This window comes from Rhinatrema bivittatum, chromosome 2 (genome assembly GCF_901001135.1).
Source record: "Rhinatrema bivittatum chromosome 2, aRhiBiv1.1, whole genome shotgun sequence".
Classification (NCBI taxonomy): domain Eukaryota; kingdom Metazoa; phylum Chordata; class Amphibia; order Gymnophiona; family Rhinatrematidae; genus Rhinatrema; species Rhinatrema bivittatum.
The window spans coordinates 27,482,621-27,497,690 of record NC_042616.1 but is presented as its reverse complement, the minus strand read 5'-3'; the positions used below and the strand labels follow the sequence as shown (position 1 = coordinate 27,497,690).

The 15,070-nt window shown below is 49.1% G+C and overlaps 1 protein-coding gene across 2 annotated transcripts in view; it reads right to left on the bottom strand.

Annotated features, from left to right (window-relative positions):
- Positions 1 to 15,070, bottom strand: part of LOC115085866 (oocyte zinc finger protein XlCOF6-like) — a 60,432-nt gene that overhangs the window by 13,050 nt on the left and 32,312 nt on the right. For both annotated transcript variants that reach the window (XM_029592388.1, XM_029592387.1), the window contains exon 3: positions 1,129 to 1,248. In XM_029592388.1, coding sequence (XP_029448248.1) covers positions 1,129 to 1,248 — 120 coding nt within the window. The remainder of the gene's footprint in view (positions 1 to 1,128; positions 1,249 to 15,070) is intronic.

Sequence of the window (15,070 nt, the reverse complement as noted above, 5' to 3'; positions counted from 1 at the left end):
CTGTGTGTTGGTCAGTCAGCGCACCAGCTTCCTTAACCTCGAGGAAGTGAGGAAAATTTGTGAGATAATTTTGTTTGGTGTCGAACCAGACTCCCAGGTACTCCAAGGACTGGGAGGGCTTGAGACTGTTCATGACCTGATCCTGTTGGTCACCTGGAGGCTCTCTTCCGACGACTTCGCCCGGATCAGCCAGTCGTCTAAGTTAGGGTGCACCAGGACCCCTTCTTTCCTTAGTGCTACTTTTGTGGTTCCTATTCAGCTACATGGGGTCTTGCAGATTCCGGACGTGAAAGAAACCTCCAGTGACTTTACCTTGCATTCACGGAGACCAAAGGCAATGTCCTACCCTGAAGACGCCCACCGGGCAAGCAATCCTTGGAGTGGGAGCACTCCCGAGGCTCTCATATCCTCTCATCCTGGGATGGGATTTCCTAGCCTTGAGCCTCTTTGGGGCCAGTTTAATGATTTATCAGCCAACTCTTATCTGAGGAAGAGTCCTTTCCAGAGATCAGAATGATATGTGAGGGATAAATAGGTGCAGAGGTGTTAGAGGGGAATCACTCCAAGGCTTAGTGATCCACATCCCGGTGCTATCCTCTCTCAGAAGAAGAAATGAACAGATAGAGTTCATGGCAGAAAAGGAAAATAGGAATGGAGATGGGAAGAGCCCCGGTTAAGAGGAAATAAGTGAACCCCTCAGAATAATTGAAGGACGAGCTTCGGCTATCTTGTCCAATCCTCCTTAAGGGACACCCAGGAGGGGAAGAGGAACAGGCAGCTCCTAGGTGAAGGCTGTCGATTTGTGATTGCTGGAACTTTTCATTTACAGCTAAGCTAAGCAGATCTTTTTCTGCTGTTTCTTTTGTGCTGTAAATAATTCAATTATCCTGTACAGAAAAGGTCAGGAGTCCAGACTGCTCTGTCCTCTGATTCCCTTCATAAGTCAAGGACACTCGCATAGTATCACAATATCTGAATATGAATAAATGACCCAGACACAAGCACTGCCTGTCACAGACACCCTGTGAGTGATTCCAGAGATCTGCAGGGGAGCTTGTGAAGGGGTCTCTGCACTTCCACTCTCCAGCTCAGCAGTTTGACCCCGCTCCCTCTTATTCCTGCACTCACCTGAGCGGCTGCTTTTCCCAGTGCCTCCTTCCTCTGATCCCGGCTCATCCCTGATGTACGGCTCTTCCCCTCGTTCAATGTGGGATATAATCTCAGGGGTGATGGTCGGGGAGCCTGTTCCTGGAGTAAGAAAGGAAAATTTTCCTGCTAATTTTCGTTTCTGTAGTACCACGGATCAGTCCAGACAGTGGGTTGAGCCTCCTGTCCAGCAGATGGAGCCAGAGAAAAACTGAAAGGGTATCCCATATAAGGAGAGTGCTCACCCTGCGCCCCTCAGTATAAACGTTAACAAAGCAGATAACAAAACTAGGAAATGATCCCTATTAAGATCAAGCAAGTAACTGATCCAAAAAGAACAACAGAATGCAAACCAGGAAACAGTGCAATAACCAGCTCTTGTCTAAAAGGTATAAACGTCCGGTGCCTTATAGTCCTTCAATAAATAATCGTTCTGCAAGGAAAAGGCATGCTCCACAGCTGTAAAGAAAGAGGACAACGAGTGGACTGAAAAAAACGTAGACCGGGAGGGAGTCTGGACTGATCCGTGATACTACAGGAACGAAAATTAGCAGGTAAGAACCAATTTTCCTTTCCCTGTACGTACCTGGATCATTCCAGACTCCCGGGATGTACCAAAGCTCCCCTAACGAGGGTGGGACATAGACAGTCCCGCTCAGAGCACCTGTCTGCCGAAGGAACCAAGCACTGGCGCCACAACATCAAGACGGTAATGCCGAGCAAAGATATGCAGTGACTTCCAAGTGATTGCTCTGCAAATTTCCTTTGGAGAAACCAGCTGGCTCTCCGCCCACAAGGTAGCCTGTGAACGCAGAGAATGGGCTTTTAGACCCTCCGGGACCGGCCGGCCCCAGCAAAGATACCAGACGCGATGGCTTCCTTTAACCAGCGAGCATTGGAGAAATTACTTACCTGATAATTTCATTTTCCTTAGTGTAGACAGATGGACTCAGGACCAATGGGTATAGTGTACTCCTGATAGCAATTGGAGACGGATCAGATTTCAATCTGACGTCAGCCCCTAGTACATATACCCCTGCAGGAAGCTCTGCTCTTCAGTATTCTCCTCGAAAAGCAATTGTGGATATATGTATGATTGATTAATTTGACTAACTTGATAAACTTTATAACTTGGTTAATTTGATTAAATTGAACTGGTTGAATTGGCTATAGCTGGAGACCGCCAGTGCCCTCAACCGGGAAACGTCGACACCCGGTAGGAAGGGTGTCCTAGGTGAAGGAAGCATGGCTTACCCTTGAATCACTCGCTCCTGGGGATGTCCCCCGTGAATTCCGTGAGTAACGGTAGCCGTGGGTGGGATGCTGAGTCCATCTGTCTATACTAAGGAAAACGAAATTATCAGGTAAGTAATTTCTCCATTTCCTAGCGTGAAGCCAGATGGACTCAGGACCAATGGGATGTATAAAAGCTACTCCCAAACCGGGTGGGAGGTTACCCGTGACCCACTTAGTACTGCCCTTGCGAATGCTGTGTCCTCCCGAGCCTGAACATCCAGGTGGTAAAACTTGGAGAAGGTGTGGATGGAGGACCATGTCGCCGCCCTGCAGATCTCAGCGGGTGACAGCATCTTGGTTTCCGCCCAGGACACTGCCTGGGCTCTAGAAGAGTGGGCCTTGACTTGTAGAGGCGGCTGCTTGCCTGTTTCTACGTAGGCCACCTTGATGACTTCTTTAATCCAGCGGGCAATGGTTGCTCGCGAGGCCGCTTCCCTTTGCTTCTTCCCACTGTGAAGGACGAATAGGTGGTCTGTTTTTCGTACGGGTTCCGACATTTCTAGGTATCTGGATAGGAGTTTGCCGATGTTGAGGTGGCGAAGACTTCGAGCCTCTTCCGAGTTCTTATGTTCATCTGGCGATGGTAGCGGTTCAAGTGGCGCACCGCTCATGCGAACAGTTTGCTGGCCTTCAGAGCCATCAGGCGACTCCTGGTGCCCCCCTGGCGGTTGATGTAAGCAATTGTGGTGGCATTGTCGGAGAGGACTCTCACCATCTTGCAACGACCAAGAGGAGGAAGAACTTGAGTGCCATTCGGACCGCCCGGGCCTCCAGGCGGTTGATGTGCCACTTGGATTGGGCCTTGGACCAACGACCTTGATTCGACTGAGCCTGACACACCGCTCCCCAGCCGAAGAGGACAATCCACTGGGGAGTCTCCAGAGGCATACCCCTTGACAGGTGATCGAGGGAAAGCCACCACTGTATGCTGGCGACGGTAGATTCGGGAAGCGGCAGAAGCACCTAAAATTTCTCTGAGACTGGCTTCCAGCGGGCTAGCAAAGCTCTCTGCAAAGGACGCATATGCGCAAACGCCCAGGGAACCAGATCTATAGTGAAAGCCATAGAGCCCAGTACTTGAAGGTAGTCCCAGGCTGTGGGCAACGAGAAAGAGATGAGATGCTGGATCTGTTTCATGAGCTTGAGCGCCCAAACCTTGGGTAGGAAAACCTTGGACACCCGAGTGTCGAAACGAGCTCCCAGGAATTCCAGAACCTGGGAGAACACAAGGTTGCTCTTGGAGTAATTGACAATCCACCCGAGGGAGGTGAGGACTGACACCACACGACTGACTGCTGCCCCACAGAGCTTCTCAGACTTTGCCCGGATGAGCCAGTTGTCCAGGTAGAGATGGACTAATATTCCCTCCTGCTGGAGGAAGGCGGTGACCACCACCATCACCTTGGTGAATGTATGAGGAGCGGTAGCGAGACCGAATGGGAGTGCCTGAAACTGGAAGTGCCTGCCCAGAATGTGGAAGCGAAGAAACGTCTGGTGTTTCTTGCAAATCGGGATGTGAAGGTAAGCCTCCATAAGATCGAGGGAAGCCAGGAACTCTCCGGAGCGAACCGCCGATATGACCGCCCTCAGGGTCTCCATTTGAAAATGGGGAACCTTGAGAGCCCGGTTGACTCTCTTGAGGTCCAGGATCGGATGGAAGGCGCTGTCCTTTTTGGGGACGATGAAGTAGATAGAATACTGGCCAGATCCCTGTTCTTTTGGGGGAACAGGGACTATGGCCCCGAGCTCCAGGAGCTTGGCGAGAGTCTGATACACTTCTGGCCGCTTTTGGCTGCCGCAGGGTGAGAGATCAGGTGTCGTTCGGGAAGCTCCCGAGCAAATTCTAACATGTAACCTTTTTCACTCACATCGAGGACCCACTGATCTGTAGTGATTTTGGCCCATTCCTCGAGAAAAAGGGATAGATGTCCACCTAAGGCGTGCATGGAGGAAGGGGCCAGCCGCATCTCATTGCGAGGACTTCATGGCAGATCCAGGGGGGTTGCCATGTCTGAAAAGCCAACGCCCCCGAAAGGAATGCGACCATGCCTGTGATCTGGTGGAGGAATTTCGCTGAAAGGACCCACGGCGTTTGTTGTACCTGCACTGACCCCTGAAACGAGAGCGCAAGGAAAAAAAAAAAAGGACTTGGACTGTTTAGGGCGGTCCTCAGGCAGCTTATGAACCTTGCTGTCTCCCAAGGATTTAATAAGCTGTTCCAGGTCCTCCCCAAAAAGCAACCTGCCCTTAAAGGGAAGAGTGCCCAATTGTGACTTAGAGGAGAAGTCTGCCGTCCAGTTACGCAGCCAAAGGAGACACCTGGCGGAAACCACGGAGACCATAGCCCTGGCCTACACCCGGAGGAGATCATAAAGGGCATCAGCCCCATAGGCAATCGCACCTTTGAGCCGCTCCGCTTGTTCGGCCACGTCAGATGGGAGGTCCTGGGTGCTGAGCAATTATTGAACCTACCTGAGGCTTGCCCGACGCATGAGGCTGCTACAAACCGTCGGCCGGACTCCTAAGGCCAGCACCTCGAAGATCCTCTTAAGATGAAGTTCCAACTTGCGATCTTGGAGATCTTTTAAGGCGGTCGCGCCCACCACCGGGATAGTGGTGCACTTGGTGACAGCGGACACCGAAGCGTCAACTTTGGGGACCTTTGGCATATCTAGGGCCTGATCTGGCAGGGGATCACCCTGCCCACTCGGAGGCCAGACTCGGGGGATTCCCATTCCCGGAGCAGGAGCTGCATAAGCATAGGATGAAATGGAAAAGTATGAGGAGGAGCCCGAAGGCCCGCTAGGACCGGGTCCACAGTCCGAGAAGAGGAGGTACTGGCAGGGGTCTTCTGAGGGAACCTCAATTCCAAGTTCATCCAGAACAAATGGAATGAGTGGATCCAGTTCTTCCCGGTTAAACAATCTCAGGACCTGCGGGCCATCTCCCTCCACGGGTCGTCATCCTGATCTGGCAGCAGAGCGGGCTGAGGAAGAGCAGGTGGGTCCGGATTACCGGGCACCGTCCTAACCCTGGTAGCACCCTGCGAGTCTGGGGCGCCAGGGCCCTGGCTGCTGGCCAAACGAGAGATGTTTGCCGCGGGGGGGCCTGGAGGGGGATCCTCCTGTTCCTCCAAGCTGGCCAAAAAAGATCTGTGCAACAAGAGCACAAACTCCGAGGAAAACCTGGGGTGTGCTCTGTCAGGCAAGGGGGGGGTCCCCATTGGGGGGGGGGGGGTGTCAGAAACAGGAGCAGGAGAGTCCGTAGGGCTTAAATTAGGCGGTGACTGAGCAAAATCCGGCTCCCCTCCCCCCTGAGGCTCTGAGTCTGCAGCGAGGTCCGGGCACAAAATGGCCGCCGTTCCCGCGGATGTTTGAGAGGAGGCCGGCCCGGACGCATGCTTCCCCACCCGACCTCAGGTTGTCGATTTTAAAGGTGCCACGGAGGGTCCCTCCCCTACGGGCAAGCGGACTGAGCAAAGGCCGTCGAGGGAGAGCCGCGACGCAGGCTCCCCGCGGGCCAGGCAAAACGCTGATCTCGGCATCGGGATCGCGAAGAAAAACAGCGGATTCTGCCTGCACAGAAGCGCGAGAGCCAGCGAAGGCTGCGAGCCGCTTCTTTCCCTGCCGGTCGGCAAAGTGCCGTATAGAATAGCCTTTCCCCCTTAGAAAGTAAAACTTGAACCGTTTCTGGGTTTTTTTTCTTTCAAGAATCACTTAAAAGGCTTTTTTGAGCCCTGACACAGCAGAGGAAAGTCAACCTCTCTGCAACGGGACCCGAGGCTTGCAAATCTCAGGGGTCACCACAGGCACAAGGAGGGGGAGTAACCGGACCACCAGTATCACCCCTAGGCAGGGAAAATCCAAGGCCACCGGGAAAAGGAGCCCTAGGCTGAACGAATCAAGGGGAAAAGCCCCTCTAGGACTCCACAAGAGCTGGGAGACAAAACCTGTCTCCTGTGAGAATAAAAGACACTGTTCAGCTTTTTTTTTTTTTTTGTAGGAAATACTTGCTTGACCCAGGAAGAGATGAAGGAAAAAAATCTCTGAAGAGAAGAAATAGAAGAATCAGTAAGGAGAGGGAACCGCAGGTTCGTCTGACTGGATCTGCTGGAACTGAGGGGCGCAGGGTGAGCACTCTCCTTATATGGGACACCCTTTCAGTTTTTCTCTGGCTCCATCTGCTGGACAGGAGGCGCAACCCACTGTCTGGACTGATCCGGGTACGTACAGGGAACACTGCATTAGGTTTCTCACAGTCACTCAGTATAATATCACTGCTCATTTTCTGCAGGAGGATTGCACTGAAGGGAAAGATGCACTGAGAGAGACACTCAGACACCTTGTGGGCTGCACCCATCCCCCTCCTCTCCCACCTCCCCTCCCTTATTTATCCCCATCCCCTCTTCCTCACTACAATTACTAAGAAATACTTTCCCTTTCTATCCTGTTACACTCCTCTCCCACCTCCCCTCCCTCATTTATCCCCATCCCCTCCTCTTCCTCACTACAATTACTAAGAAATACTTTCCCTTTCTATCCTGTTACACTCCTCTCCCACCTCCTCTCCCTCATTTATCCCCATCCCCCTCCTCTTCCTCACTACAATTACTAAGAAATACTTTCCCTTTCTATCCTGTTACACTCCTCTCCCACCTCCTCTCCCTCATTTATCCCCATCCCCCTCCTCTTCCTCACTACAATTACTAAGAAATACTTTCCCTTTCTATCCTGTTACACTCCTCCCCCACCTCCCCTCCCTCATTTATCCCATCCCCTCCTCTTCCTCATTACAATTACTAAGAAATACTTTCCCTTTCTATCCTGTTACACTCCTCTCCCACCTCCCCTCCCTCATTTATCCCCATCCCCTCCTCTTCCTCACTACAATTACTAAGAAATACTTTCCCTTTCTATCCTGTTACACTCCTCTCCCACCTCCCCCCCCCTCATTTATCCCCATCCCCCTCCTCTTCCTCACTACAATTACTAAGAAATACTTTCCCTTTCTATCCTGTTACACTCCTCTCCCACCTCCCCTCCTCTTCCTCATTACAATTACTAAGAAATACTTTCCCTTTCTATCCTGTTACACTCCTCTCCCACCTCCCCTCCTCTTCCTCATTACAATTACTAAGAAATACTTTCCCTTTCTATCCTGTTACACTCCTCTCCCACCTCCCCTCCTCTTCCTCATTACAATTACTAAGAAATACTTTCCCTTTCTATCCTGTTACACTCCTCTCCCACCTCCCCTCCCTCATTTATCCCCATCCCCTCCTCTTCCTCACTACAATTACTAAGAAATACTTTCCCTTTCTATCCTGTTACACTCCTCTCCCACCTCCCCCCCTCATTTATCCCCATCCCCTCCTCTTCCTCACTACAATTACTAAGAAATACTTTCCCTTTCTATCCTGTTACACTCCTCTCCCACCTCCCCCCACTCATTTATCCCCATCCCCTCCTCTTCCTCACTACAATTACTAAGAAATACTTTCCCTTTCTATCCTGTTACACTCCTCTCCCACCTCCCCTCCCTCATTTATCCCCATCCCATCCCCTCCTCTTCCTCACTACAATTACTAAGAAATACTTTCCCTTTCTATCCTGTTACACTCCTCTCCCACCTCATCTCCCTCATTTATCCCCATCCCCCTCCTCTTCCTCACTACAATTACTAAGAAATACTTTCCCTTTCTATCCTGTTACACTCCTCTCCCACCTCCCCTCCCTCATTTATCCCCATCCCCTCCTCTTCCTCACTACAATTACTAAGAAATACTTTCCCTTTCTATCCTGTTACACTCCTCTCCCACCTCCCCCCCCTCATTTATCCCCATCCCCTCCTCTTCTCACTACAATTACTAAGAAATACTTTCCCTTTCTATCCTGTTACACTCCTCTCCCACCTCCCCCCCCTCATTTATCCCCATCCCCTCCTCTTCTCACTACAATTACTAAGAAATACTTTCCCTTTCTATCCTGTTACACTCCTCTCCCCACCTCCCCTCCCTCATTTATCCCCATCCCCTCCTCTTCCTCACTACAATTACTAAGAAATACTTTCCCTTTCTATCCTGTTACACTCCTCTCCCACCTCCCCTCCTCTTCCTCATTACAATTACTAAGAAATACTTTCCCTTTCTATCCTGTTACACTCCTCTCCCACCTCCCCTCCCTCATTTATCCCCATCCCCTCCTCCTTACAATTACTAAGAAATACTTTCCCTTTCTATCCTGTTACACTCCTCTCCCACCTCCCCTCCCTCATTTATCCTCATCCCCCTCCTCTTCCTCACTACAATTACTAAGAAATACTTTCCCTTTCTATCCTGTTACACTCCTCTCCCACCTCCCCTCCCTCATTTATCCCCATCCCCCTCCTCTTCCTCACTACAATTACTAAGAAATACTTTCCCTTTCTATCCTGTTACACTCCTCTCCCACCTCCCCTCCCTCATTTATCCCCATCCCCCTCCTCTTCCTCACTACAATTACTAAGAAATACTTTCCCTTTCTATCCTGTTACACTCCTCTCCCACCTCCCCTCCCTCATTTATCCCCATCCCCCTCCTCTTCCTCACTACAATTACTAAGAAATACTTTCCCTTTCTATCCTGTTACACTCCTCTCCCACCTCCCCTCCCTCATTTATCCCCATCCCCTCCTCCTTACAATTACTAAGAAATACTTTCCCTTTCTATCCTGTTACACTCCTCTCCCACCTCCCCTCCCTCATTTATCCTCATCCCCCTCCTCTTCCTCACTACAATTACTAAGAAATACTTTCCCTTTCTATCCTGTTACACTCCTCTCCCACCTCCCCTCCCTCATTTATCCCCATCCCCCTCCTCTTCCTCACTACAATTACTAAGAAATACTTTCCCTTTCTATCCTGTTACACTCCTCTCCCACCTCCCCTCCTCTTCCTCATTACAATTACTAAGAAATACTTTCCCTTTCTATCCTGTTACACTCCTCTCCCACCTCCCCTCCTCTTCCTCATTACAATTACTAAGAAATACTTTCCCTTTCTATCCTGTTAACCTCCTCTCCCACCTCCCCTCCTCTTCCTCATTACAATTACTAAGAAATACTTTCCCTTTCTATCCTGTTACACTCCTCTCCCACCTCCCCTCCCTCATTTATCCCCATCCCCCTCCTCTTCCTCACTACAATTACTAAGAAATACTTTCCCTTTCTATCCTGTTACACTCCTCTCCCACCTCCCTCCCTCATTTATCCCCATCCCCCTCCTCTTCCTCACTACAATTACTAAGAAATACTTTCCCTTTCTATCCTGTTACCCTCCTCTCCCACCTCCCCTCCCTCATTTAGCCCCATCCCCCTCCTCTTCCTCACTACAATTACTAAGAAATACTTTCCCTTTCTATCCTGTTACACTCCTCTCCCACCTCCCCTCCCTCATTTATCCCCATCCCCTCCTCTTCCTCACTACAATTACTAAGAAATACTTTCCCTTTCTATCCTGTTACACTCCTCTCCCACCTCCTCTCCCTCATTTATCCCCATCCCCTCCTCTTCCTCACTACAATTACTAAGAAATACTTTCCCTTTCTATCCTGTTACACTCCTCTCCCACCTCCCCTCCCTCATTTATCCCCATCCCCTCCTCTTCCTCACTACAATTACTAAGAAATACTTTCCCTTTCTATCCTGTTACACTCCTCTCCCACCACCCCTCCCTCATTTATCCCCATCCCCATCTCCTTACAATTACTAAGAAATACTTTCCCTTTCTATCCTGTTACACTCCTCTCCCACCTCCTCTCCCTCATTTATCCCCATCCCCTCCTCTTCCTCACTACAATTACTAAGAAATATTTTCCCTTTCTATCCTGTTACACTCCTCTCCCACCTCCCCTCCCTCATTTATCCCCATCCCCCTCCTCTTCCTCACTACAATTACTAAGAAATACTTTCCCTTTCTATCCTGTTACACTCCTCTCCCACCTCCCCTCCCTCATTTATCCCCATCCCCTCCTCTTCCTCACTACAATTACTAAGAAATACTTTCCCTTTCTATCCTGTTACACTCCTCTCCCACCTCCCCTCCCTCATTTATCCCCATCCCCCTCCTCTTCCTCACTACAATTACTAAGAAATACTTTCCCTTTCTATCCTGTTACACTCCTCCCCCACCTCCTCTCCCTCATTTATCCCCATCCCCATCCCCTCCTCTTCCTCATTACAATTACTAAGAAATACTTTCCCTTTCTATCCTGTTACACTCCTCTCCCACCTCCCCTCCCTCATTTATCCCCATCCCCCTCCTCTTCCTCACTACAATTACTAAGAAATACTTTCCCTTTCTATCCTGTTACACTCCTCCCCCACCTCCTCTCCCTCATTTATCCCCATCCCCTCCTCTTCCTCACTACAATTACTAAGAAATACTTTCCCTTTCTATCCTGTTACACTCCTCCCCCTCTTCCTCACTACAATTACTAAGAAATACTTTCCCTTTCTATCCTGTTACACTGGTCTCCCACCTCCCTTCCTCATTTATCCCCATCCCCCTCCTCTTCCTCACTACAATTACTAAGAAATACTTTCCCTTTCTATCCTGTTACACTCCTCTCCCACTCCTCTCCCTCATTTATCCCCATCCCCTCCTCTTCCTCATTACAATTACTAAGAAATACTTTCCCTTTCTATCCTGTTACACTCCTCTCCCACCTCCCCTCCCTCATTTATCCCCATCCCCTCCTCTTCCTCACTACAATTACTAAGAAATACTTTCCCTTGCTATCCTGTTACACTCCTCCCCTCTTCCTCACTACAATTACTAAGAAATACTTTCCCTTTCTATCCTGTTACACTCCTCTCTCACTCCTCTCCCTCATTTATCCCCATCCCCTCCTCTTCCTCATTACAATTACTAAGAAATACTTTCCCTTTCTATCCTGTTACACTCCTCTCCCACTCCTCTCCCTCATTTATCCCCATCCCCTCCTCTTCCTCATTACAATTACTAAGAAATACTTTCCCTTTCTATCCTGTTACACTCCTCTCCCACCTCCTCTCCCTCATTTATCCCCATCCCCCTCCTCTTCCTCATTACAATTACTAAGAAATACTTTCCCTTGCTATCCTGTTACACTCCTCCCCTCTTCCTCACTACAATTACTAAGAAATACTTTCCCTTTCTATCCTGTTACACTCCTCCCCCACCTCCCTCCCTCATTTATCCCCATCCCCTCCTCTTCCTCATTACAATTACTAAGAAATACTTTCCCTTTCTATCCTGTTACACTCCTCTCCCACCTCCCCTCCCTCATTTATCCCCATCCCCTCCTCTTCCTCACTACAATTACTAAGAAATACTTTCCCTTTCTATCCTGTTACACTCCTCCCCCACCTCCTCTCCCTCATTTATCCCCATCCCCTGCTCTTCCTCACTACAATTACTAAGAAATACTTTCCCTTTCTATCCTGTTACACACCTCTCCCACCTCCCCTCCCTCATTTATCCCCATCCCCTGCTCTTCCTCACTACAATTACTAAGAAATACTTTCCCTTTCTATCCTGTTACACTCCTCCCCTCTTCCTCACTACAATTACTAAGAAATACTTTCCCTTTCTATCCTGTTACACTGGTCTCCCACCTCCCTCCCTCATTTATCCCCATCCCCCTCCTCTTCCTCACTACAATTACTAAGAAATACTTTCCCTTTCTATCCTGTTACACTCCTCTCCCACCTCCTCTCCCTCAATTTATCCCCATCCCCCTCCTCTTCCTCACTACAATTACTAAGAAATACTTTCCCTTTCTATCCTGTTACACTCCTCCCCCACCTCCCCTCCCTCATTTATCCCCATCCCCTCCTCTTCCTCATTACAATTACTAAGAAATACTTTCCCTTTCTATCCTGTTACACTCCTCTCCCACCTCCCCTCCCTCATTTATCCCCCATCCCCTCCTCTTCCTCACTACAATTACTAAGAAATACTTTCCCTTTCTATCCTGTTACACTCCTCCCCACCTCCTCTCCCTCATTTATCCCCATCCCCTGCTCTTCCTCACTACAATTACTAAGAAATACTTTCCCTTTCTATCCTGTTACACACATCTCCCACCTCCTCTCCCTCATTTATCCCCATCCCCTGCTCTTCCTCACTACAATTACTAAGAAATACTTTCCCTTTCTATCCTGTTACACTCCTCTCCCACCTCTCCTCCCTCATTTATCCCCATCCCCATCCCCATCCCCTCCTCTTCCTCATTACAATTACTAAGAAATACTTTCCCTTTCTATCCTGTTACACTCCTCTCCCACCTCCCCTCCCACATTTATCCCAATCCCCCTCCTCACTACAATTACTAAGAAATACTTTCCCTTTCTATCCTGTTACACTCCTCTCCCACCTCATTTATCCCCATCCCCCTCCTCTTCCTCACTACAATTACTAAGAAATACTTTCCCTTTCTATCCTGTTACACTCCTCTCCCACCTCCCCTCCCTCATTTATCTCCATCCCCTCCTCTTCCTCACTACAATTACTAAGAAATACTTTCCCTTTCTATCCTGTTACACTCCTCTCCCACCTCCCTCCCTCATTTATCCCCATCCTCCTCCTCTTCCTCACTACAATTACTAAGAAATACTTTCCCTTTCTATCCTGTTACACTCCTCTCCCACCTCCCTCCCTCCATTTATCCCCATCCCCCTCCTCTTCCTCACTACAATTACTAAGAAATACTTTCCCTTTCTATCCTGTTACACTCCTCTCCCACCTCCCTCCCTCATTTATCCCCCATCCCCCTCCTCTTCCTCACTACAATTACTAAGAAATACTTTCCCTTTCTATCCTGTTACACTCCTCTCCCACCTCCCCTCCCTCATTTATCCCCATCCCCTCCTCTTCCTCACTACAATTACTAAGAAATACTTTCCCTTTCTATCCTGTTACACTCCTCTCCCACCTCCCCTCCCTCATTTATCCCCATCCCCTCCTCTTCCTCACTACAATTACTAAGAAATACTTTCCCTTTCTATCCTGTTACACTCCTCTCCCACCTCCCCCTCCCTCATTTATCCTCATCCCCCTCCTCTTCCTCACTACAATTACTAAGAAATACTTTCCCTTTCTATCCTGTTACACTCCTCTCCCACCTCCCCTCCCTCATTTATCCCCATCCCCTCCTCTTCCTCACTACAATTACTAAGAAATACTTTCCCTTTCTATCCTGTTACACTCCTCTCCCACCTCCCTCCCTCATTTATCCCCATCCCCTCCTCTTCCTCACTACAATTACTAAGAAATACTTTCCCTTTCTATCCTGTTACACTCCTCTCCCACCTCCCCTCCCTCATTTATCCCCATCCCCTCCTCCTCCTCACTACAATTACTAAGAAATACTTTCCCTTTCTATCCTGTTACCCTCCTCTCCCACCTCCCTCACTCATTTATCCTCATCCCCTCCTCTTCCTCACTACAATTACTAAGAAATACTTTCCCTTTCTATGCTGTTACACTCCTCTCCCACCTCCCTCACTCATTTATCCCCATCCCCCGCCTCTTCCTCACTACAATTACTAAGAAATACTTTCCTTTCTATCCTGTTACACTCCTCTCCACCTCCCTCCCTCATTTATCCCCATCCCACCTCCTCTTCCTCACTACAATTACTAAGAAATACTTTCCCTTTCTATCCTGTTACACCTCCTCTCCCACCTCCCCTCCCTCATTTATCCCATCACCTTCTTCCTCACTCAATTACTAAGAAATACTTTCCCTTTCTATCCTGTTACACTCCTCTCCCACCACCTCCTCCCTCATTTATCCTCATCCCCCCCCTCCTCTTCCTCACTACAATTACTAAGAAATACTTTCCCTTTCTATCCTGTTACACTCCTCTCCCACCTCCCCTCCCTCATTTATCCCCATCCCCCTCCTCTTCCTCACTACAATTACTAAGAATACTTTCCCTTTCTATCCTGTTACACTCCTCTCCCACCTCCCCTCCTCTTCCTCATTACATTACTAAGAAATACTTTCCCTTTCTATCCTGTTACACTCCGCTCCCACCTCCCCTCCTCTTCCTCATTACAATTACTAAGAAATACTTTCCCTTTCTATCCTGTTACACTCCTCTCCCACCTCCCCTCCTCTATCCTCACTACAATACCTAAGAAATACTTTCCCTTTCTATCCTGTTACACTCCTCTCCACCTCCCTCTCCCTCCATTTATCCCATCCCCCCTCCTCTTCCTCACTACATTACTAAGAAATACTTTCCCTTGCTATCCTGTTACCCCTCCTCCCCTCTCCCTCCCTACAATTACATAGAATACTCCACTCTATCCTGTACACTCTCCCTCCACCGCCCCTCCCTCATTTATCCCCATCCCCTCCTCTTCCTCACTACAATTACTAAGAAATACTTTCCCTTTCTATCTGTTACAACTCCTCTCCCCACCTGCTCCCTCCCTCATTTATCCCATCCCCTCCTCTTCCTCACTACAATTACTAAGAAATACTTTCCCTTTCTATCCTGTTACACTCCTCCTCCACCTCCCCTCCCTCATTTATCCCCATCCCTCCCTCCTCTTCCTCACTACAATTACTAAGAAATACTTTCCCTTTCTATCCTGTTACA